The sequence below is a fragment of the Camellia sinensis genome, chromosome 9 (genome assembly GCF_055761805.1).
Source record: "Camellia sinensis isolate YWXY chromosome 9, ASM5576180v1, whole genome shotgun sequence".
In the NCBI taxonomy this organism is placed as follows: Eukaryota; Viridiplantae; Streptophyta; class Magnoliopsida; order Ericales; family Theaceae; genus Camellia; species Camellia sinensis.
The window spans coordinates 6,621,797-6,646,995 of record NC_138969.1 but is presented as its reverse complement, the minus strand read 5'-3'; the positions used below and the strand labels follow the sequence as shown (position 1 = coordinate 6,646,995).

General features: G+C 34.0%; 2 protein-coding genes across 9 annotated transcripts; one reads left to right on the top strand and one right to left on the bottom strand.

Annotated features, from left to right (window-relative positions):
• Positions 1-1,838: 1,838 nt before the first annotated feature.
• On the top strand, positions 1,839-14,958 carry LOC114291304 (uncharacterized). The gene is made up of 8 exons (XM_028235364.2): positions 1,839-2,617; positions 7,271-7,420; positions 7,695-7,871; positions 8,425-8,513; positions 13,294-13,358; positions 13,934-14,036; positions 14,394-14,504; positions 14,603-14,958. Exons 1-8 carry the CDS (start codon positions 2,521-2,523, stop codon positions 14,723-14,725), a joined length of 915 nt encoding a protein of 304 aa, XP_028091165.1. The 5' UTR covers positions 1,839-2,520; the 3' UTR covers positions 14,726-14,958.
• Positions 14,959-16,034: 1,076 nt separating this feature from the next.
• LOC114291305 (translocator assembly/maintenance protein) lies at positions 16,035-24,039 on the bottom strand. Of its 8 annotated transcripts, none has more exons than XM_082888518.1 (11): positions 22,449-24,039; positions 21,177-21,292; positions 20,971-21,027; positions 20,767-20,878; positions 20,583-20,651; positions 20,397-20,489; positions 18,429-18,533; positions 18,264-18,341; positions 17,633-17,761; positions 16,726-16,831; positions 16,035-16,484 (listed from the first exon to the last, which is right to left on the bottom strand). In XM_082888518.1, the coding sequence occupies exons 4-11, from the start codon at positions 20,818-20,820 to the stop codon at positions 16,294-16,296; spliced, it is 825 nt and encodes a 274-aa protein (XP_082744644.1). In that variant the 5' UTR covers positions 20,821-20,878; positions 20,971-21,027; positions 21,177-21,292; positions 22,449-24,039; the 3' UTR covers positions 16,035-16,293. The 8 variants fall into 8 exon arrangements, with proteins under 8 accessions (XP_082744644.1, XP_028091168.2, XP_082744642.1 ...); XM_028235367.2 differs by having other exon boundaries at positions 18,264-18,350; positions 20,767-20,829; positions 22,449-23,945; XM_082888516.1 differs by having other exon boundaries at positions 20,767-20,829; positions 22,449-23,945.
• Between the last annotated feature and the right edge of the window lie 1,160 nt (positions 24,040-25,199).

Genomic DNA, 25,199 nt, shown 5'->3' with positions numbered 1-25,199 from the left:
AATCATTATTTTTATAAGATTTTTTTAATAAATCATTTAAGCAAATTTACCCTCGAGAAATATTTTAAAATTTATATCAACTTATAAATTTTAGACTATTAATTCTTATTAAAAAGGAAAATTTAGCCAAAATCTCTCTATTGAATCCTTGTTGGTGAAAATGATAGTCTAATTTATTTTATTTTATAACCTCTTAAGAAAAAAATACATAATTGAATAAAGGTAAAATAAAATATCTTTTTTTTTTCGTAGACAATATTGCGAGAGTAACATGTTACTGTGAACTAAAGTAATATGTTACTGTGAACTAAAGTAACGTACTACTGTCAAACAAATTAATACGTTACCGAGAGACAGAGTTACATCTTACTGTTAAATAGAGTAACTGTTAAATAGAATAATATGTTATTATTTACATTAATTTCGACGAAAATATATATATATTTAAGATTTCATAGTCAACATGAATTTTAGCTGATAGATCTTGATAAAAGAATTCTAAAAATATTAATTTTATTAAAAATTGACATTTATATAAAAAAAATATTATTTTAAAGTTTAATATTTTGATAATAATAATATGTATCAATTTTTTTAAGAAATACTTTTTATACTTATTTTTAAAGAATAAAAATTTATTTATGAAAGAGTTTTGAATAAATCCCCCTATTAAAAATTTATTTGTCAGCAATGCTATGAATCGCCGTCCAAAAAAAAGCAACGCCATGAATCACAAATTTTTATATCCGTGAAAAGCGTGGTACATGTCCAGGAATTGTCCTTATATGCAACAGAGTTGTGGGGGGACTCTTTCGGACACCACAGGAGAAACTCGTGCCTCCAGACACTAAGGGCTTGTTTGGTTTAACTCTTAAAACATGATTTTTAAAATCTTTTTTTAAAATTTTGTTTGATTGAAAATATTTTGAATTTTTTTTTTAAAATTAGTATCTCTCTTCTACACATCAATCAATCACCTTTTTTCTCTTTTCTCTCTTTCTTAATCACTTTTTATCTCACACACATCTACTTAACTACAATAAAATATCAAATCATCAAAAACTCTCAAATTCTAAAACTATTTTCAAAATATACAACTAAACAAACCAAAAAATTTCTAAACTTTGGCAGTGTTTGGGAACTTGGGTTTTGTTTTTGTTTTTGTTTTTTTTTTTTTCACTATAAGACAAATGTTTTTCAAAACCAAAAAAACAAATCCAAACAAAATATCACATCAAATCCCATAATCATTTCACTTTTTCTCTCATAAACATTACATCCAACTACAAAAAACTCCAACTATCTTCCCAAACACAACAATTTTTTTTCTCCAATAATATTCCACAACTAAAAAAATTTACAAAAAAATTCACTTCCCAAACACCCACTTTCTCTCCATTTTTTTAAAAAAATTTATCTCAAAACACAAACCAAACACACCATAATTTTAAAACATAGACAAAAAACAATTTGGGTTATCTTTGAGAGTAAGTAAAAAAACTAATATATTAGCAAAAAAAAAAAATTATAAAAAGTTAATATTATAAAAAGGAAAAATTACAAATAAATAAGAAAATTTTAAAATAAGTACATTGCAAGTGAATTTTTTATAATGCAAATCTCACACACAGAGCACCCAATCAATTTATGCGCATCTCGACTAATTTTACAACCTTAAAATTAAGTATGAGACAAATTTTTAATGACTTCAAAATTTAAAATATTTGACTTTCGTGATATTTCATCTTGACATTTCTTGAATGATAAGTTCTTTAGTTGTCAAACCCCTTCTTTACAATTTTTTTCCCTCCAAATCTCATCCATCTAAAATCTTTTCTTTCTTTTTTTTTTTATTTTTTGTAGAGAGAATAGAAAATTTTATAGAAACACGCTTATAACACTTTCTTCAATTTTTCATGTTCCCAAATTTTATTTTTCAACAATAATATATAATTCCGACCTAGAAAACAAAATAATATATAATTTTCAAATAAAATTCAAGTATATTTGTGTCCATCATTATTTTATTTTTTTTAATCAATGGTTCTAAAGTTCTTTTTATGAAAATTACTTAGCATTAATAGTTCATGTAAATAATTTATATTTCCAATCTTGAAATTCTCAATAATTTTTTAATTATATTTTTGAGCATTGCTAATCAGGCTTAAAAATTAGATTGTAATGATGTGTCAAGAAAATAATTAATTAATAATTAAATTTTATTTAATTCTCAACTAATTATTTTTCTAACAAATCACTAAATCTATAAAATAGATATAAAAAGTGAATTTATATATCATTTTTTATATTTTTCATTTACGTAATCCACTTTTATTCCTCATATTGGCATTTGTTGCATGAATACATCCAAGTGGAGAAATATATAATTCCCAGGTGTCAACACAAAGCACAAAAACATTTTGCCCTATAAATTTACCAAAGATGATGAACTGAGAGCATAGTGAAGTGAAATTTGAGAGAGAGTTATAAAAAACAATTTGGAGAGAAAAAGAGAGAAGAATGGGTTCAGAAGCAGCTAAGGTGAAATCAATCTTCATATACCCGATCAAATCATGCCGTGGAATCTCTGTTTCTGAAGCACCCCTCTCTTCCACTGGTAACACAACAAAACTCTCTTCTTCAATCTCTTCATTTTTTTAGGAAAATTACGAATTAATTTTAGAAATTTATTACGTATTCATGAAAAATTTTATGTTTTTAATTATTAATATTTATAAAGTTTACCCATTATTTACAATTATTTTTCAAAATTACCTGAAGTGAAATTTCTTCTTCTTCTTCTTTTTTTTTTTTTTTTTTTTTGAGTTTTAATTTTTCATGTATATATATATTGTTGGAGTTAACGTTAAGCTCTCTTGCATGATTTTATACTTGTGATTATTTATTCATTTGTTTTTTATGATTTTATTTTTTATTTTTTTTGCGGGTTTGGGGATGAATCAATGGGTTGAATCGAGTGAACACGTGCTTAGATTACAGATAGCACATAATGAAAAATAATAATAATAAATCACGGTGACCTCCTTGAAGTATGACAAAATTACAGATAGCCCCTTAGTTTTTATATAATTGCACTGACTTCCCCATTTTTCAAGAGTAATCAAACCAAACAAATTTTTCCCAAAAAAATTTCAAAATTTTGTTTGGTTATCTACTTTCCAAAATCACTCTCTCTCTCTCACACATCAAATCAATCACTTTTTTTAAAATTCTCTCCCAAAAATAATTTTCTAAAACCATTTCTGAAAAAAGACAAACCAAACAATTTTTCATACTTTTTATCTCAAAAATTACTCTATAAACACCAGTGTTGTCAAAGTCGCGCCTAGGCGCACGCCTAGGCGCAAGGCGAGTCGAGGCGCACCATCTGCGCCTGTACAGGTACCAGGCGAGGCGGCTTGAGCCAGACGAGCGCCTTAGCCGTGCCTTGAGCCAGGCGAGAGAGGCGCAAGGCCCTCGCCTAGGCGCGACTGAGCGTTTAATCTGTAGATCAGATCGAACGACTCAGATTCGACTCAGATGAAGCTTTCGAATGGCATAAAATCACAGAGGATCAGAACTCATGTACCATATCAGCTGGGTTTGAAGCTCCGACCAGTCGAGTTTGCCCTAACCAGTCGAGTTTGAAGCTTCGACAGTCGATTGACAACCTTCGAGCTTCGATCGACCTCCGACGAGCTTCGATCGACCTTCGACGAGCTCCGACGACCTCCATCGACCTTCGCCTTCGCCTTCTCTCTCTCTCACTTTGCCTGTTTCTCTCTTCTCTCTCTCTCTTCGACTCTGTTTCTATATATATGTATAGATATATGTATAGTATAAATTATAATTTATATTATATTATTATAACTTTTTATTTTTTATTTTTTATTTTTATTATATATTTTTATTTATGTTTTTATAAATTATATTTATATATATGATATGTTTTTATTTATATATTATATATATACCTTTATAAATTATATATATGTTTTAAAATAAATTATATATATGTTTCAAAATAAAAATATTTATAAAAAAAATTTTAAAATTTAAGAAATAAATAAAATACTATATATATTAAAAAAATTAATGATTTTTTTTCTTCTTCTCTTCTCTTCTTATTAAAAAAAAATTAATAATATACATATTAAATATTTACTTATGTTAAAAATTGTGCTATATTAATAAAATAAAAAAAAACCCAAAACCATTTTCCAATTTGCACAACAAACCATATTTTATTCATCTCCGGGATTCACCCCGATCCACATTTTACACCACAACCACAAAAAAAAAAAAAACAAAAAAAAAAAAACAAAAAAGACAAAAAAAAACAAAAAAGACAAAAAAAAACCACACAAGATCACCATCACCACCACAACTGATTTGTTTTCTTTTCTGCCGACGGCCACCCACCGACCTACTCTGCCGCCGGTTTCTTCTTTTTGCCTCCGTCCTGGGCGGTCCTTGACGGTGCTGCCTCTGTGCTTCCTAATCCACCAAGCACATTCACTCCCCCTTGCTCCTCCACTGCAGCATATGGCGGACCTCCAAATCGGAACATCACGGTGGCCTTCCGCTTCAGCTCCTTGTTTTCCGCCTTTAGCACACTTATCTCTGCTCGCGCATCCTTATACATGCGCTGGAGCAGAGCCAGTTGAGCGTTTAAATGCTGCACCTCATTTGTCCTACTCTGCAGCCGGTGCGACAAGTTTGTGACCGCAGTCATGGTTTCCACACATGACTTCAATGTATACTGATTGGCTTCAACATCCGTTTGCCCTGCCATATTTTGCTCCACAGACCGCATAGGAAAGTTCAACGGAGTAAAACCTGGGGCGCTTGGTTGAGGTTCACTGGCCACCACACCAGTTATCTCTCTTGTTGACTCGTTGAGGTCGGGAAAGAGAGTGAGCAGACCACGGGACGAGGAGGCCATGTTCTGGGTAGCTGGACGGGAAGAAGAGTCCATGTTATGGGTTGCAGAGTGTTTCAGAGAAAGGGTTGGTTACAGAGTATTTCCGAATGAAAGTGTTCAGCGGTTTCAGCCTGGGCAACAGAGTGTTACAGAGTATTACAAAGTTTATCTCTCAGAGATTTTTTAGCAGGTTTTGTCTCTGCCTCAGTCTCAGCATCCGTCTTGGTTAAATAACCAAGGCAGATACGCGCATCATGCGCCGCTCGGCGCTTGACGACAACATGGGCGCGCCTTTTGATGGCGCGCCTTTTGATGGCACGCCTTTTGAAAGATTGGGCACACCTTTTGAGGGTGCGACTCTTACATAAATAGATTATACTGAAATAAATAAATTAGATACATTACATTCATTATACTGAAATTGTTATAATCATAATAATTAATTATTTTTATTTTTTGAATTAATTGTATAATCATATAATCATAATAATTTTTATTTATGAATTAATTATTTTAGTCTATATTAATTTTTCTATTTTTACGAAGACTGTGCGCCTTATTTCAATAAAGCTCACGCCTCGCCTTGCGCCTAGGCCCCGAGAGACCTTCAGCGCCTTAGTGCGCCTTGAGCCTTTAAAAACACTGATAAACACAAACCAAACACGTTTTTTAAAAAAATTTAGCTTAAATGTAAAATGACGGAAATACCCTTATGACAAATAAGGGTATTTGCTGTCTACTCCTCTCTCTCTCTCTCTCTCCCTCTAACTCACTCTTTGTTTGCAGTGGGTTGAGGAAAGTGGCGGAGCCACAGCTGCTCCAGGGGGTCACGTGACCCCCCTGGTTTTGGAATTTTTTATTTTTTTTTGTTGCAAATATAAAGAAAAAATTTTAAATAAAAAAATTATAAAATATTATTTAGATTGAAATATCAATGACATTTTTAAAATTATGAGAATAATAATGGTTGTTTTTTTATTGAAAATAAAGCTATTACGATAAATTATATTATTATTAATGAAAATTTCAATATAATGGTGATGTCCATCATTATTAACATGCAATTATAATTAAAATCAATGAAAATATGAAATTTATTGAATTGTTAGTTACATCTGACATGTGGGATTCATCCTCTATGTGTTTCTTTATTATTGGTTGGTGATATCACAAGTCAATGATGACGTAGTATGACTATTATATTGAATTTTTACTGAAATTTTGTATAAAAAAATATTTTATCATTATATAATTTATTTTAAAACTTATATCCATGACTTTTTTTTTTTTTATATTGTCCATGATATATTAGTTACAAATAATATATATATATATATATATATATATATATATTTATATATATCTTTCTTGAAATAAATCATAAAAATTTATGTGAAATATTTTTGTAAAATTTTTTAATGTTGTGATTAATAAGTGCCCCATCTGATTTAATTTCTTGGCTCCGCCACTTGTTGAGGAGGGGAGGACAGGTGGGGGATGAGAAGGTTTTTTGATTTTCTATGTTTGTTTGATTTTATTGTTGCAACTTTGGGTTAATTCCTGGATTTTATCGTAATTACTTGAATGAGGGGTTGGCCGAGTGGTAAAGATTTAAGGCTTAAAGTTCGAGTCACCCAATGTCTCAATCGAGACACCCCAGGGGCCACTGTCTAATCGATATATTCAGTTACTTCAAAGGCAAAATAGGTATGCTAATACAAAATTAACAGTTCTGTCTAATTGATTAATGGCTAACTAACAGCAATTGGGGTTAAGTGCAATGCAAATTTAACAATGAGGGAGGTCGGCATAATTATGTCAGAAGTGTAGAGTGCACCTTAATTGCTCCAAAACTTAGGGGAGGTCAATACAATTTGCTCATATTTATTATTATTATTATTGCTTTCAGAAGTATGGTAATGGATTAGAAAGTTGGGTTAGCTTAGCTGCACAACCCTCAAATCCCATACCTTTCTTTAAAAACTTAGAGATACAACGACTAGAATTTTGCTCAAGTTTGAGATGCTTATGTTTATACAGTAGCAAATCAGAATCTTATAACCAATAGAATTTCTCATGGTGGTTCTTCATAAATGAAATTGGTGATTTTACTTCTTTGTTAATATATTGTTATATGATATGTGGTGTTGCCATCATAAATTGAGGAATTGAGACAAAGGTTGCCAACTGAATCAAAGAATATCTGTATTCTGTTTAAGTTATTTTTTTTTCTTTTTTAAGATTCAATTGACACGAAACACTTGGTAACTGTTATGGCCAAAAAATAACTTACAGTGTTTCCATTTGCAAACATAATTCAGTTTCTTCTATGTTTGGAAAATACAGGATTTCGGTGGGATCGACAATGGTTAGTTGTGAATTCCAAAGGTAGGGCAATTACACAACGAGTTGAACCAAAGCTTGCTCTGGTCCAAGTAGAGCTGCCAAGTGAGGCATTCTCTGAGGGTTGGCAACCTACTAAGAGCTCATATTTAGGTAAAATCATTACTCAATCTCTGCTTTCCTGTCAATTAGAGTGTCAACAAGCATAGTCATGTGACCTCCGATGCCCTGCTAGTTTTTTTTTAGGATTCTAGACAACCATATGTTTACTTCATTTTTTGGTCCATAAATGTCTTCCAATATTTGTCTTTTCAGTTTGGAAATTTAAATTTAAATTTTCTTTTTCTTTTTTTAGACATACATCTTGATTCAAAGTAGCTTCGTAGATGTGATTTTATCGTGACTAATAATTCACATTCTTTTACAGTGATAAGGGCTCCTGGTATGGATGAGCTAAAGGTTCCCTTGACTAAACCTCGTGAAATTTCTGATGGTGTCTCGGTCTGGGAGTGGTCTGGCTCTGCATTTGATGAGGGAACTGAAGCATCAAAATGGTTCTCCAATTTTCTTGCAAAGCCCAGTCGGCTAGTGCGTTTTAATGAAGGTATTGCTCAATTTAAAAATGTTCATAGAACATTATGCATTTCAGTATGTATGAAAAATCAATCTAGGTCCTATTTGTTGCTTAGAAATAGCTAGTTACTGGACAGGCTGATTTAAATCTGCAATATAGAAACTATAACGCCTTTTTTTTCTTTCTTTTAACGAAAGTTCCAAAGCATTTTTTTTTTCCCAAAAAGAAAAAATTATTATTGTAAATTCATGTAGTGGAGAAATTTTCATAAAATCTCCAGCATGAACTATTTCTGACTTTTTCCTAACTTGAAGTTTAGCATATTAGAACCTAAATTCTCTTCCTCACCCTGGAAAGTTCTCAGCCTTTATCCAGTAGTTCTACCAATCTTCAAATGTAAAAATGATCATAGCAATATTATATCAGGCTCATATCTCCTTGAGTTGGATTTCCATAGTATTTGAATTGCTATAATGGAACTCTAGTAGCTGACTTCTATCTTTTCTGATAGAATGTTCTAGTAACAAGATGCCCGAAACAGAGAAATAATAAAACTAACTTGGCTGGTTTATTCATTATGCAGTAACGGAGACCAGGCCTGTCAACCGTGAGTATGCTCACGGATACAAAGTTATGTTTTCTGACCAGTTTCCATTCCTCCTGATATCCCAGGTTAGTAAAGTTATATATTGTTAGTTTTTGAGAAGAGAAGAAAAACAGAGAAAATGAAGAATAGAAATTGAATGAAATGAAAGAATAAAAGCAGGAAATGATAAAAGCTGATATGATGCAGCAAAAAGGAATTATCTTCATTCATTCTCGTGCATTACATTTATAGTAAGAATATCTGAACTGAAAAGATAATGAATCCCAAAAATTACGGTAACAACCAAGATTTCTGATAACACTAACAATATCCTAAAGAATAGGACTTATTGACTAGAAAAACAAATTCTAGTTATTGACTGAAACTAATCAAAGAAAACTTCAACGTGGCAGTCCTGAAGCAAATTATTAACACTCCTCCTTGCTTTAGGCACTGCAAATTCCAATCATCTTCCTTAGTAACTCGAACTTGCCAACTGGAAGTGGCTTTGTGAACAAATCTGCCAGCTGATCTTCAAACTTGCAGTAAGCAAGTTTCACTTTTCCAGTTTGTTGCACTTCCCTCAAGAAGTAGAGCTTGATGTTGAAGTGTTTTGTTTTTCCGTGAAATACTGGATTTCGTGAAATTGCAATTGCTGCTTGATTATCAACAAAAATCTCAGTACCTTCATTTTGCACCATGTGTAAATCAGATAGAACTTTCCTTAGCCATAGGGCTTGGTTTGCTGCTGCAGTTGCTGCAATAAACTCTGCTTCTGCAGTGGATTGCGCTACAATCTCTTGTTTCTTTGAACACCATGAAAAAACACCTGAGCCTAGGTTGAAAGAGTATCCTGAGGTACTTTTCATGTCATCAACAGAACCACCCCAATCACTATCTGAAAAACCACTCAACTTGAAGTTCTGACTCTTCTCAAACTTGACACCACAATCAAGACTGCCCTTAATAAACCTTAAGACTCTTTTTGCTGCTCTTAAATGCACTTCACTAGCACAATACATAAAATGAGATAAGAGACTTACAGCAAATAGAATATCAGGTCTTGTTGCTGTAAGATACATCAAGCAACCAATCAAACTTCTGTAATAGCCTTCATCAACTTTACTAGCACCATCTTCTTTGCTCAGCTTCTCTTTTTGACCCATTGGTGTGTTTATTGCTTTGCACTCCTCCATCTGAAATTTCTTCAAAATTTCCTTTGCATACTTCTTCTGACAGATGAAAACTTCATTTTGGCTTTGCTGAACCTCCAAGCCAAGAAACTAAGTCATAAGACCAAGATCTGTCATCTCAAAGACCTGCATCATCTCTTGTTTAAACTCCTCAATCATCTGTGCATTATTTCCTGCTACCAAAAGGTCATCAACATAAAGAGATACAATAAGAACATAACCCTTTTGTTTAACATAAAGAGTAGCTTCAGATAAGCTTTTTGTAAAGCCTAAGCTTGGCAAATGTTCATCAATCCTGTTGTACCAAGCTTTTGGAGCTTGCTTTAGGCCGTAAAGAGCCTTTTTGAGCAAATAGACCATATCCTCTTCACCTTGCACAACAAAACCTTATGGTTGTTCCACATAAATTTCTTCTTGTAAAACACCATTTAGAAAAGCTGATTTGACATCTAGCTGAAACACATTCCAGCCTTTTTGTGCTGATAAGGCTAACAACAACCTGATAGTGTCTAGTCTAGCAACAGGATCAAATGTTTCAGAATAATCAACACCAAAAATTTGAGCATAGCCCTTGACGACGAGCCTTGCTTTGTGTTTGTTGATGGAGTTATCAGCATTTAGCTTCGTTCGGTACACCCACTTTACTCCAATGATCCTTCTGCCTTTTGGTTTGTTGACTAATTCTCAGGTTTTGTTTTTGTGAATCACTGACATCTTCTCCTCCATTGCTTTCTTCCACTTCGGGCCTTTACGAGCTTCTTCATGATCAGCAGGTTCACATAATGCTACATTACATCTTTGATAGATGTCTGAAAGTGATCTCGTTCCTCTAATTGGTGGATCATCTACCAATTTATTTTCCCACTGGTCTGTTGTCTCCTCCTCAAAAGAATTGCTTCTAAATTCTTCTGAAGGTCTGTTAGTTTCTTGTGAATTTTCCCAGTCCCATTGCTCATCCTCATTGAAGTGAACATCTCTAGTTATCACCATTTTTCTTGTTTGAGGATGATATACTTTGTAGGCTTTAGAAATTGTGCTATAGCCAACAAAGATACCTGGAATTGCTTTTTTGTCAAGCTTGTCTCTCTTAACCTGTGGAACATGGACAAAACACAAACAACCAAATACTTTAAGAAAACTTAGTGAAGGTATATACTCATACCAAGCTTCAAATGGAGTTTTGTCTTCAACGGCTACACTTGGAAGCCGATTTTGCAGAAATATTCCTGTATTGGCTGCCTCTGCCCAAAAACTTTTTGGCAACCCCTTCTCATGCAGCATGCATCTAGCCATCTCCATGACATATCTGTTCTTCCTTTCACTCACTCTATTTTGCTGTGGAGTGTAAGGAGCAGTAAGCTGATGTTCTATGCCAGCTTCATCACAAAACAGGTTACATTCTGCAGAAGTGTACTCTTTTCCATTATCAGACCTTAAGATTTGAATTTTGCAACCGCTTAAATTTTCCACCATTTTTTTAAACTTCCAGAATACTCCAGCAACTTCAGACTTGAACTTTAGGAAATAAATCCAACACATTCTTGTAAAATCATTAATGAAAAGAATGTAATACCAGCTACCTTGAAGAGATGGTGTTGTTTGAGGTCCTCCGACATCTGTATGAACTAGTTGCAACTTTTGTGTTGCTCTCCAGGATGATTTAGGAAATGGTTTCCTACTTTGTTTACCAAATTGACAAGCATGACAATTTGGCAAGTGATCAACCAGAACTGGTAATCCTCTTGTCACTTCATCTTTTTTCATCTTGAGCATTTGTTAAAGATGACAATGCCCAAGCCTTTTGTGCCAGACTTCAGTGATGTTGACATTGGTGGAATAAGCTGTGTGCTCCTCCTCCGTAGGATCAAATAAGAAGCTTTTCCCTTTCATTTTGACACGTAAAATCTCCTTTCCAGCAGCATCGTAGATGTGACAATACAAGTCTTCAAAGGACACCTTAAATCCTTTTTCAATTAACTGGCCAACACTCAGTAGATTTTGATCAATATCGGGTATATAAAGAACATCTGAAATAGTTTTTGTACCTGAACTGGTTGTCATTGCAATGGTTCCTTTTCCTTTTGCAGCGATATAACCACCATTCCCTATCCTGACTTTAGTCATTGCAGAAGCCTTTAACTCCTTAAAAAGAGTTTTGTCAAAGGTCATATGGTTTGTACAACCACTGTCAATGAGCCAACTTTATGAGGAGACCTTTGTAGAGAAACACGTTGCCACAAACATCTGATCTTCTTCATCTTGATCAGCTACATGGACTTCTTCCTCTGGTTTCTGAGATTTGCTTTTGCAAATCACAGCTTCATGTCCAAGCTGATTGCACTTGCTACACTTTGCATTAGGCCTCTTCCAACACTTGAATGGAGAATGACCCATTTTGCCACAGAGTTCACAAGGCGGGAAATTTCTCCTTGAGCTTCCACCTTTGTTTCGAGTGCGACTGCTTGAACTACTCCTAGAACTTTCCTGTTGGTGTTTGACTGACAAGGCTCCTTCTACGGTACATTCTTGTCTCATAAGTCTCCTTTGTTCTTGAGCCTGCAAAGCATTCAATAGTTCTGCCAAGGTGACCTTGGACAGATCTTTAGTATTTTCCAAGGTGGTTATTGAGGCTTCACATTTTTCAGGCACCACAACAAGAATTTTGTCAACAATTCTTGAATCATCAAATTTAGTGCCAAGAAGCCTTACCTTGTTGGCAATGCCAAGCAATCTGTCTGAATATTCTTTGAGTGTCTCAGCATCTTTCATCTTTTGCAGCTCAAATCCCCTTATTAGATTGAGCGCTTGCATTCCCCGTATTCTTTCATCTCCTGCATATTCCGTTTTCAGATGCTCCCAGATTTCTTTTGCTGATTTGAGATTCATGATCTTCGTGAGAATTGTTGTTGAAACATCAACAAACAACGCTGTTTTGGCCTTTGATTTTCTGGTCTTCTTCTCTTTGTGGCTTTTCATCTGAGCTACCGTCGGATTGTTTGGCAGTGGAGCAACTTCGTAATCTTCTTCAATGGCTTCCCATAGATCCAAAGCCTCCAGATAAGTTTCCATTCTAACAGCCCAAAGTTGGTAATTTTCTCCATCAAAAATATGTGGAGTAGCTTGAGAAAAATTGGGGAAATCAGTTTTTGCTTCCATGGATACTCACGGGTCCCGTAAAAATGATGCATTGATACCAATTGTTAGTTTTTGAGAAGAGAAGAAAAACAGAGAAAATGAAGAATAGAAATTGAATGAAATGAAAGAATAAAAGCAGAGAATGATAAAAGCTGATATGATGCAGCAAAAAGGAATTATCTTCATTCATTTTGGTGCATTACATTTATAGTAAGAATATCTGAACTGAAAAGATAATGAATCCCAAAAATTACGGTAACAACCAAGATTTCTGATAACACTAACAATATCCTAAAGAATAGGACTTATTGACTGGAAAAACAAATTCTAGTCATTGACTGAAACTAATCAAAGAAAACTTCAACGTGGCAGTCCTGAAGCAAATTATTAACATATATGAACATGTATAATGTTTTTTTTTTTCTTTTTGTGAGGAAAAAAAAAAAAAAACTTGTAAATGTTATCAAATATAACTTAAGTAATTTTGTTGTTGAGTAAAATCTCAAACTTGAATCCTGTTGTTTTATTTTTTTTACAGGGATCGTTGAATGCTCTGAATACGCTTCTCAAGGAACCTATATCAATCAACCGTTTCAGACCCAAGTATATGTTTGGACCATATCTCAATACTTTATTGAAAGCATTTTGTTTCCAACAGCATGCATAACACTTTGCTTGAATGCATTAAGTAGGCTTCTCATGAAATACAGCCAATTTCGTTCAATTGTCAGGAATACTGTACGGAAAAATGTTTCTTGAGAAAAATGGATTGAAGGAAAGGGAAGGAAAAGAAAATAGAAATGATTTATTATCCCATTAATTGTTTCATTTACTGGAAAGTTTATGTAAAAAACAATGTAAAACTTTCCCACGATGCATAATCTTGAACTTTTTAAAGGATTTGGTCAGTTATGGTGGGACTTACATTTTCTTGTAACAATTAAACACATACATAAGGAAATTTATTTTTGTTTTCCTTTCCTTTCCTTTCCTGTCAATTGAATGCATTGTAAAAGGTTGATACAACTTGTTAGCAACAAAAAGGGATACAAGAAAAGGAATTCAGGTGCATTCTGTTTGTTTTCCCTTTTCTCTCTTGGTCGTCTTCATATGCAAATATGGATCATGGACTACTTTTTATGGTCATAATTTTAAAAAATTTCACATGAATGTCACAGTATCTTTGTTGATGGTTGTGAACCATTTGCTGAAGACCTATGGAAGGAGATCATGATAAACAAGTTCACATTTCATAGTGTCAGGTTATGCAGCCGCTGCAAGGTGAAAAAGCTATCCTGATGCCCTCTGCAAGATATAACTGACATATTTTCTTTAGCATATTAGTGTATCACCATATATATATATACACATCATAAATGTTCAGTTGGATTAGTTCATACCTGGATGAATAATTTATCCATTTGTTCCATCTAGATGTGTGTGCAGCCCTTCGTTGTATGGGGACTATTTAAACACAAATTAGACAAGTTGATGATCGAATTGACACATTTTGAAGTGTCAAGGATCAAAATGACTCAATGCATACTTTGAGGACCAATAATGTATTTAATGCTAAGATTTATAAGCTTCATTGTGGTTGTATAATAAATGAGAATTTGCTGATAATTTTTTTTTTAGGTGCCCACAATTAATCAAGAAACTGCGATCGGAAGCTCTGAGCCAACTGAAACTCTTGTGAAATTCCGGTCGGATAAAGTTCTGCGTCCAACTAAGAAACAGCATGGCAAGGTGAGACTCAAATATAAAAACTTCCATATGTTTTTATTTCATTCACTTGAAAGATTTATTAAAATTTAGATTCTAAATGATTTTATTTTTTTTGGCAGGTCTACTTTGGACAAAATTTGGTGTGCATGGACTCCACTGAAGGAAAAGGAAAGATCATCAAAGTGGGAGACCCTGTCTATGTCCACAAGGTGGTTCCTTCCTGTGCTGATGCAGCTGCTTAAACTTCTTTCCTTTTCTTTTTTCCCTTTTTCTTTTTGGTCGGAGGACCGAGATACAATAACAAGTAGCAGGTGGTACAAATATGAACCTTTGAAACTTTTTACACCCAACCTCTCATATGAGAGTGTTTGGGTGATGTCATCTGAACTACAAGTCAATGGCTTGTATGCTGTGTTAACAAGAAAACATGCATCTATGTTGCAGTAAATAAAAGAACTAGTGGGTTGATTGCTAATTTGTGTTGTCATATATACTTGCATTGCTTGAAAACCAAGAGTCCTGAGGAGGCTTCTAAGACATCCAGATGCATATGGTACAAGTTTATGTTCAAGAAACTCAAGCTTCTTGCTATTTAGTAGCCTAGTGGGTGAGAGCCCTTGCAGGGTTGGTGAGCAAAAGTGGTTCCATGGAGGTGATGCGGTTTTCATTCTCCTCTGATATTTTCTTCTGCTTGCTAGGACCTGGGTCTTTGCTATTGGCTTCTGCCTGCTAGGACTGGGGTCTGGCTATGGCGCTAGCTCATCTGAAAGAGCATTTGTAGTTTCTCCATGTGCAGTACCCTAAATTTGTTGGGCCCGTTGTCTAGCTCCCCAATTGGTAGCAATTTCTTTGGTCACGCATTGCTATAGTTGGTTAGCCTGATCCCAATCCCACCATCAAAGGTCCCAATGAGCAAAAACCGAAAGCGGTTTCCATTCTTGTCTGCTATCGGCTTCTGTCTGCTAGGACTTGGGTCAGGCTATGGCACTAGCTCATCTTGAAAGAGCACCCGCAGTTCCCTCTGTGCAATACCCGAGATTTGTTGGGCTCCCCATTTAGTAGTTAATTCTTTGGTCATGCATTGCTATTGTTGGTTGCTCCAGCCTGAGTCCAATCCCACCATCAAAGGTCCCAATGAGCAAAAACTGAGAGCCAAGATGGATGAGAACCGCATCACCCCTAACTCAAACCCAAAGCCACTTGCTCATCAAACCAAGTGGGAGTGAACTCCCATCCGCTAGGCTCAAGTAAGGCTTATGCCTTTGGTAGGGAAAGTTTCCCTCTCCTTTGAAAGTTTGTACATCTGTATACATTTTTGTTCATAATAGATTCCCTTACTGAAGAATAAAAAATAGAACATTTTCTTGAAGGTTTTCTTAACATAAATATCTGTGTTTCTTCTTTCAAACCTCAATATCACTGTTGGCAATAATATCTTCTCCCTTTATAGAGAACAATGTAATAGGAAAACCATGGAGGTATCTTCAGGGATGCACTGATTATTAATCCAACATTACATCCAATTGCTCAATGAATTGAAATGACACATACTAAGAGGAAAAGGAAAAAGGTAAAAATTAAAATTAATTTATGCTCGGAATCTTAAAATCTACAAAAGAAAGAAATAAATAAAACGCAAAAGAAAAAAGAGATATACATTCCTACATCAAAGTCACAAAACTTCTTCTACAGCCTCGAGAGATCAATGTTTCATCCCCTCCTAGATTTTCTTTCATGAAACACTCGCTTTGCAAAGGAAACCCGCTCTAGTTCTACGAAAGAAGTACGTAAAAGTTAAATACTAGAAAGATCATATCCAGGATTTCCAAGCCTTGTGCATTTTATTTGAAAGATATCTAACTCCACGAACAGCACCAGCCGTCAGTAGACCAGAGACGGCTTGCCTGGCACTTGAAACCATTACCCTGTGCCTCACGATCTTCCGCATGCATTCTGCAGCTTCCTTTCTCGAACTGATTACAACTTCACGTGTAACTTGACCTGCAACACAACAATGAAATAACTGCAATCATCTCATTGCTTGAATTGGAAACAGAAACAAAGTCATTGCATCAATACTATTTTGGACTTCCACTCATGAGTTTCAAGGTATAATATTAGTAGTACAAAGACTACCAATGCATAGGATTGTGTTTTCTATTAATTCGCTCCTTATGACTTGAATACTATTCTATTCAATGCATATTTGCTGGATCAATCTTATATAGGTCAAGGATCATACCAGATTCACTCCGTTTTTTCTTTTCTCCCAACTTCAACGCCATCTCGCCTCTGACAGTCGGAGGAAGACAAGAAACAAGGGAGGAAGCTGCAGATAAACCACAATCCTGGTGTTGAGAGGTTGAAACATATCAGATATTTTGGACCCATTTTTTATAATGAACTTGATATGTCAGATACCATTTGAATGCTATAGTATGTAATTTTTCATTTAGGATAAGTCATGCCCAAGTACTAAAAAAATAATAATAAAACCATCCTAGAGGTTAAAAAAAAAGTCATCCTAGACGTAATAAAATATATTTAATTGCCAACATAATCTAGGCTTAATTAGTGTGGTCCTACCACATTAACTTGTATAATCTAGGCTTCTTTCTCATGTCCAAGACTGGTCAAAGTGGGGTAACCCAAGAGGCAAAACTGGGGCAACTTTGATGATCCCTCAACTTTAGCCACCAATCCACAAATCCCTGGTGATCCCGCACAGGGTCATGAGTTGCTGGGGCATCCATGATTGAGGCACCAACCCCAGGGGTACCTAGGCCCTGCTCCCAACCTAGGCAGTCTACGTAGCATTAGGGTGCTAGTCTTAAGTTGAATGGCGAGGGTATGATTTGTGGGGCCCAACCCCTTAGTGGATGCTGGCATGGCAAGTCATGTGGGACACATGTACCTACATCTTTATATAATAAACTAAGTGCTAGCTAAAAACATCTCCAATATAAATCATATAATACTGATGTTCATGCTAGCATTGCTTCATTATTAGTGGCAGATTGGACCGAAGGAATCAAAGGTTCTTACTTTCGTATACTTGCATTATAATTTATGGCCAATTTAATATGTCCATTAACAAGGAAATGAGAAAAGTAGCTTTGGTTTGAGAACTTGTAGGTATCCGAACAAACCTGAGAAAAATTTACTTGGTTACCAGCAGAAGAAGAGAATGTCAACAAATCCTTGGCTGCATATTCTTCTAGAAATGGCTTATACATTGTCTGGAACAATTCGAATTGTCCTTGTACAATCTTCTCCACCTGTAGTAAGTAATGTAGATGACAAACAGAAACTATAAGAACTGTAGAACTAATTATGGCCATTGGATCTCCTAAGGAGAGGTGATCATATCAGATGTTACGTCAAAATAATGCCTCTAAAACAAAGAAAGATACGAATTGAGACAAAAAATAGATGTGAAATCTAGACCTTACAACCATTTTATTGCAATTGTTAAAATTATCCAAGTTAACTTAAGAAAGGCACGTGTTTGCAATACAAACATATAATTGGTCGGCTGCCAGGCTGGAGAGTTTTCTTTATAAGCAATCTACAAGTTCAGGCCGTTCAGCCTTTTGATTTCTAGAAACGAAAGGAACCTGTCTTCCATGATATTCACCACATATATTCTAGTATCGGAAAGCATGAAACCTTACTATCTAAAGCCACAATTTATCTCCGTTCCTTAAATGTATGTATGCTGTGATAATGCTACAATTTACTTCCCCCTCCTAAGATCTATGCAAGTTGAAATAGACTCACCTTATTTTTGTCCTCTGCAAAAAGCATACGCAAGTCCCCCATGTACGAGAGACTACATATCTTGGCATATAGATTTTCCTGCATAAACTAACAAACATTATCTAAAAGTAATATATGTATATATATTGTAATTCTAAAATCATTGAGAAAGGCAAAGAAGCAAACCTCGGAGAATTTGGACGGAGAAAGCAGCAGAGCAGCAGAGGTTGCAGCCCTCAAATTAACAGAGTTTAAATTTCCCATTGCCAAGTTATCCACAAGTATATGAACCTCGAGGAAGGGAAAAGAGAAGGAAAAAAGAAGATTTGAGATGTTTATGGAGCTAGACATGAAAGCAATGAATGAAACTGCTACCACATTTGTGGATACAGGACACTATTATTAACTGGCTCAGAAACGAAGTGTTAAAGAGTATAGGTTAGGGTTTTTGTTTGGCAACAGCTAAAAACATCACATTTTTTTAGGATTTTTTTTTTGGGTCTTTAGTGATTTTTTATTCTTTTTTTAAAAAAAATTTGGGTCAAAATTTATTTTTCAAGTCCGCCTAAGAATCTAAAAAGTTTTTTTTTTTTTTAAATCCAAAAAAGTTCACTACAGACAAACTTTGTTGGTCTTCTTTTTTTTTTTTTTTTTTTTTTTTTTCCCCCTCTTGGTGGACTTTCTGCACAAAAAAATATATGCATATACTAGGTAGGTAGGCCTGTGCAAGGCATGGGCAAATCAGCCATTTATTTATTTATTTTTATTAAAAAAAATTATTTTATTTTATTTTAAGGTAGTGTTTGTTTGATGGAAGAAAAATATAGCGGAACAATCATTTGGTAGAGGTTAAAGAAGAATGATTTTATTTTAATTCAATGATAGAGGTTAAAAAATAATGATTATTTGGTGTGTACTATGGCATTATCCATATGTATACATTTATCTCCCTCCGTCTCAATTTGTTGGTCCCTTTTGGAGATTCCAACTTTGTAAGGGGGGCATGCAATCATTACACTTAAATCTAAATTTCAAAATATTTTTCCTCTAATGTCCTTATCTTTTCAAATTTTTAATATATTTATAATTACTCAAAAGGGGTAGTTTTGGAAAATCAAATGTTTTTTACTTTGAGATTTTTTTCTTAATATTTTTTTTCTCCCCCTGTGAGAGTTTGTATGATGTCACGTGTAAATAAAATTTCCCATATTTTTTCCTTTTTTTCTCTAATTGTTGGATAAAAAGGCCTCTTATTTTTCAAAAATAGCATGAAATTCTTTTAAACAATTCAAAACATATCCGATTAATTTGAATTTTTTGTTTATAAATGATATGCTCAACAAACCCTACAATATGAACGTTTGATTTGTTTAATCTTCTACTCTATTCAATTCCGAGAAGAAAAATCTTATTTTGGGATAACAATATCAAATAATACTTAATTAATTGAAATAAATGGCAAATATCATAAAATTTAGTGAAATAGAACGAAATTATTAATTTTTAAAAGTTTATATCCGAACACCATTTGTTATGTGTACTGAGAGTTTGTACAGTGTATAAATATAATTACCCAAAAATGATACCTTTGTGAAAGTTGATTTTCCAAAATAACCCTCAAAACTCCACCCAATAAAAAAAAATTTAAAAAAAAGAAAGAAAGAAAGAAACGAAAAAAAAAAAATGGCAAAATGGAGAATTAAAAAAAAAAGCCAAGGACAAAATAGGAAATTCAAAACCCTTACATAATTGACCTAAAACCCTTCATTCAAGGTCATTCCCCCAACTAATAAAGGACAAAATAGAAGATAGAAATACAAGTTAAGGGCAAAATAAGAAAAAAAAAGTACATGCCACCAAAATGAAAGAGATTCTTAAATATATTATATATAGATATACTTTTGAGGTCTATCTAATCTAGTAGAACCTAAAGTGGAAAAAAGGAAAAAAAAAGCCAACAAAAAAACTGCTATAAAAGCAATTCTCAAACCCAATAAGGAGAATTGAGCATGTTGGTGTCTGGAGACCCTTTTATGATTGATGCAAAGTTTTGTTTTGTTATCTTTAAAGATTTAGGACTAGAATAGATAAATATAAACTATAAAAAGATAATAAACGTAAAGATGAGAAAAAGCACTCATAGGGAAGACTTACAGGTTTTTGTAAACGACCACTCAAATAGAACCTCTCCCAATTCAGTACATCCCGAACCAAGTCATCCATTCGAACAACTCCGTACTTGAACATCTGTCAAACAATGCTTAAAGGTGAAAGATTTCCAAGAGATACTCCGCATTCATACATGAGCACCATGAATAGAAATGGTTAAATGCTCAGCACCTTGTCCTTCCAAGTAACAAATGGGTTGAAGTGCACTCCAACACCAATTTCATCCGCAACTTCAGTAATCTGACATAACCAACCAAATAAAAAAATATTAGCAAAACCATTTTCTTTTACAAGGGGAAAAAAATGAAAGAAAGTGAAACATCAGAGCGGGGGATGAGGAGAGAAAGAAAGGCACCAGCTTTGCCCCACCGAGGTGTACCATCCATGAGGCATAGTGATCACGGTTCATTTTCAGATTCTTGGTTGCAAAAGAAAGGAAATTAAAATCTATGAGAATCTTCTCTTCTCTGCAGAAGAGGTAAAACGTAAAACACTGAAAAAAAAATAAAACAGAAAAGTAAAGGAAAGGAAACGGAAGGGGTTGCAATTCAACACTTACCTCAGTATGCCATTGCAGAGGATTAGACACACCAAGAATGTAATCTACCATTGATGACTACAGTTTTTTTTTTTTTTTTTGAGAAAAACAAAAGAAGAAAAAAGACAACAAAATGCAAGCAGTAGAAAGATAAACAAATCAATCTAAAACCCAAAGACAAACAAATCTCAATAACAACTTTAAAAAGGGTGAAGAAAAATATCAACCTTGTCGCTATTATTTGGATGGAGGGCTGAGCCATAAACACAGCAGAACTCTACAGGGGGAAGAACTTTGAGCAGACGTACAAGCTCAGCTTTCTTTTCTGTTTCCATTGCTACACCTGCATCCAAACAGGTTATAATTACACACAGCAAAATTAGTTGGTGGAGTGAAAGTTCTGTAGCTGAAATATTTGCACACAATTAATCAACACTAGAAGCACATTTTGGACGACACCAGCACAGACAAGCAAATGTGGAACTCTAGCAACACCTTAAGATCAGAATAAATAATAACATCAAAAAATGCATAAAGTAAACAACATGTTACTTTGAAACTGAAAGTAGCAATATAGAACCTATACATCTCACCAAGAAGCATGGACGTGGAAACAGGTAGGGACACGGGAAACTGCAATTCTGAAAAATTGAAGACACAAATACAGTGGGGTGGGGATACGAAAAAAAAATATTTTTATATATTTTTAAATTTAGGGCAAAGAGATGCAAGAGGTATCAAAGTATATGTGGGTGTATTTTTTTTTTAATCCCCTTTTCCTACCTCTTTGTTTTCAAATATTTTACTTTACCCTAAATCAGCTTTCTAAAATTATAAAAAAGGAAAACTCACAAAAGTGTCCAAGATAGGTGTGTCGGTGAAGTCCCCAAAGTGTCATGCAAAGTAATGACTAAGAAAATTGACACGCGTGTCCCCTCGTGTTGGTGTCTCCGTCTCGTACATGTCCAACACGAACACGGACACGACACCCATTTTGAAGTGTTGGTGCTTCCTAGCATCTGACTATACTGAATAATATCAAAATGATTTTTTGTGTATTGAAAAAATTGTAATTAACCAAATATATCAAAGCCAGATAATCAAAAGGTTCATAGCACCACAACATTCCAGAGCTCTAAACCCAAATGGGCTTATGGGACAAACTACCATTCAAATCTTTGGTAGAAATGAACAAGCTCATCAATGATAATAAATCAAACAATATTCCAACATTAGTGTCTTCTACTTTCTCTCTTCTACAACCTTTTCCATCACTAAAATCCTTTATTCTAAGAAATTTGATAAGCCTAATCTGTAATGGGCAAAAGCAAATATGTTCCTGAATTCTATTCAAAAAAAATATATATATATATATATTAAAAAATAAAGTCTTTGATACATTTCATCAAACAACTAGTGGGCATCAAATTAATTGAAAGTTTGAAACATAAAAGAGAGTTCCAAGCAATGTGAATACTGTAAAAGCTGCTTCAAAGTACCTGAGTTATGTCTACCGTAGCCTTCAGCTTCGTTAGATAGATAGATAGATAGAGAGAGAGAGAGAGAGAGAGAGACGAGAAGGTTTTTTGTCGAGAGGATAGGCCACCGTATTAACAAAGGGTTAATTACACAATACTCCTCAATTATTCTCTCATTTATGAATTATACATATTGATGCGCATGGTAAATCGATACCAAACTACTACTTTCGCTTTTATGAAATTTAAAATCAAACTGAGTTATAAAAATTTTGGAATTAAAATGAAAATGTATTTTGGTTGGGTTTGAAATTAAAGTTTTTATAAATATTGTTATCATTCATAATATAATCACAATATACTTAAACGTCAAATAATATGTCATCATTTTATAAACAATGATGTATATTATTTAGAGAATGGTTAAAATAAGAAGTTATTGATTGATTCAGGAATAGCATCACATGACACTTTACATACATTGTGATTGGTGGAGGGAATGAGACTCACGATTTGTATTGGGTGATTGTTGATACCATATTTTGTATCGATTTTGGCCTGTTAATAAGCCAAAACTAATCTAATTAGTTATGGCCTGCCAATTATGGCGAAATCCAATTTTATTGATGGTGGCTTATTAATCATGGCCAAATCTAATCTTATTAATTGTGGCCTGTTGATTTTGGTCTGTTGATTTAGATTATAAATTATTTTTAACATAAAATTATGACCACAAATATTTATATTGTATATTATTATTTTTTGTGTGTAGGTTAATCTTATTCAAACCATCAGGTGGGTCATGGCATCACAAAAGGAGAAATAGTAATGTACATAAAAAATTGTGGCTAACATGGATTAATCGAAGTGCGTTCGGATCCTCGGCTACCTTATCCTGTGGCGGTCCTTGCGACGGTCCAAAACGACGTCGTTTTGGGGCAAAATTTAAAATAAAAAAAAAACCCGCAGAATCAGAGAAGAGAAAGAGGGGAAGAAGAAAGAACAGAGGAAGAAAAAGAGGAGAAGAAGAACCTCTTCGGGATCCATGATGTTCTTTCTTATTATTTGTCCCAACAAAAATACACACACACACATATATATAGGTAGGTTGGCAGGAATTTATACTGTATCCTTTTCACTCTCTTATTGCTTTGAAGATGGGCTATGTATTACAACAACAAAACTTTTGCATAATATATAAAGAGAGAAAGTTGTAGAGAGAGAGACAGAGAAAGTAAAAAAAAATGAAGGATTGAGATCCAATATGGAAATCAGAGGTGAATAGGGAAGGCCAATATAAAAGTGGGGGATTATTTCAGATCTGGGAATGGATTTGTGAAACACCGTAGGGGTCGCCGTCGTCGCCACTCTTGGTCGCCGGTTTCCATCTATTGCCGTCTTCTACTCTCTGTCATCATCTCTCAGATCTGGGTTTCAGATTTGGGAATAGACGGGCAAAAGAGAAATGCGAAAAGGATAAAAAAAAGAAAAAGAAAAAAACAAACAAACAAACAAAGTGCCAAAACAACTCTAGTTCTGTGTTTTTATTTCGCCGACAAAAGAGAAAGAATAGGGGCTCTGTTTGAAGAGGTGCTTTTCTTCTCCTCTCTCTCTTCCTCAGTGCTTTCTTCTTCCCTTTTTTCTCTTCTCTGATTCTGTGTTTTTTTTTTTTTGGTTGAAATTTTGCACCAAAACGACGTCGTTTTGGAGGGCAACAAGAACTGCTGCAGGATAAGGCGGCTGAGGATTTGGACTTTGATGGAAGTTACACAAGAAAGTGGTGTAGAAGTTAATGGAGGTTACACTTGATCTCCTCTCTCATGTGCCATATCACATGCATAGAAGAAGAAAATTGCCCAGGGCAGTTGTTAAACGTAAACAGTGGGTTTGGCCTATAAAAAGGTCAAGGAAATACAAGCAGAAGGGACCCAAACATCAAACTCATCAGAGTTCTTAATTTAGGAGTAGTCTACCTTAATTTAGGAGTAGATTATTTTACTTTAGGAGTAGATTAGCAGTTAGTTCTTGTAACCCTTTTGTCGATTGTGTAACAAAGATTGTGCTTGTTGTTTGATTAATACAATTGAGTGACAAATTTCAATTTTATTATCAATTTCAGTGTCTATGCTTTGTTTCTTTACATTATAACCTCCAAAAAAGTCCTTAAATTTGTCAAGGCATAAGACACCAACCACAATTACTTGATCTATTGTTGTGTGTGAAATTTTAGTTATTCTGTTGAATCTCCTTTGTTGATTTGACCCAAACCAAATTTTTGCTAATAGTGATTGAAGAACCTAAGGAGATATAATGATTTGTGATTGGTGAAGTGCAGCGCCACGTGGCACTCTAAGACGAACCAATAAATTTCCGGTTAAAATAGTTAAAAAATACTACAACTTGTCACAATATTCTCTTTATTTTTTTAAATTTCTTTTCATGAAAAGCTAAAAAAATAACTAAAATAATCAATTCCCAAACAAATAATTTCAAACTTCTTAGTTTTACTAAAAAGAAGTTAATTCTGTGAAAGTGTGTAAAACCAATTATATTTTTCCAAATCCCCAAAAAAATAAGTTTAATTTGTCGTAATATTTGTTTAGTATTTTCCAAAAGAATAAACTGTTTTTCAATAATTTCATGCTAAAAGAATTTGGGCCCTTAAGTTTATTACGAGTCAGTTAAATTTTTAGGATTTCATATGCAGATCATCATGAAAAAATTTAAATTGTTTTAATAAATGTAACCACATAATTTTATCATATTTATCTT

Bases quoted from the DNA above. Each gene is read 5' to 3' on its own strand.
- LOC114291304 (XM_028235364.2), top strand. From the start codon at position 2,521: ATGGGTTCAGAAGCAGCTAAGGTGAAATCAATCTTCATATACCCGATC. The intron at 2,618-7,270 runs GTAACACAACAA...TGGAAAATACAG, and splicing joins AGCACCCCTCTCTTCCACTG to GATTTCGGTGGGATCGACAA. The intron at 13,359-13,933 runs GTATATGTTTGG...TGAATGTCACAG, and splicing joins ATCAACCGTTTCAGACCCAA to TATCTTTGTTGATGGTTGTG.
- LOC114291305 (XM_028235365.2), bottom strand. From the start codon at position 21,847: ATGACACTTTGGGGACTTCACCGACACACCTATCTTGGACACTTTT. The intron at 20,490-20,582 runs GTGCTGAGCATT...ATTGTTTGACAG, and splicing joins TTGTTACTTGGAAGGACAAG to ATGTTCAAGTACGGAGTTGT. The intron at 16,832-17,632 runs GTTTGTTCGGAT...TCTCAACACCAG, and splicing joins ACCAAGTAAATTTTTCTCAG to GATTGTGGTTTATCTGCAGC.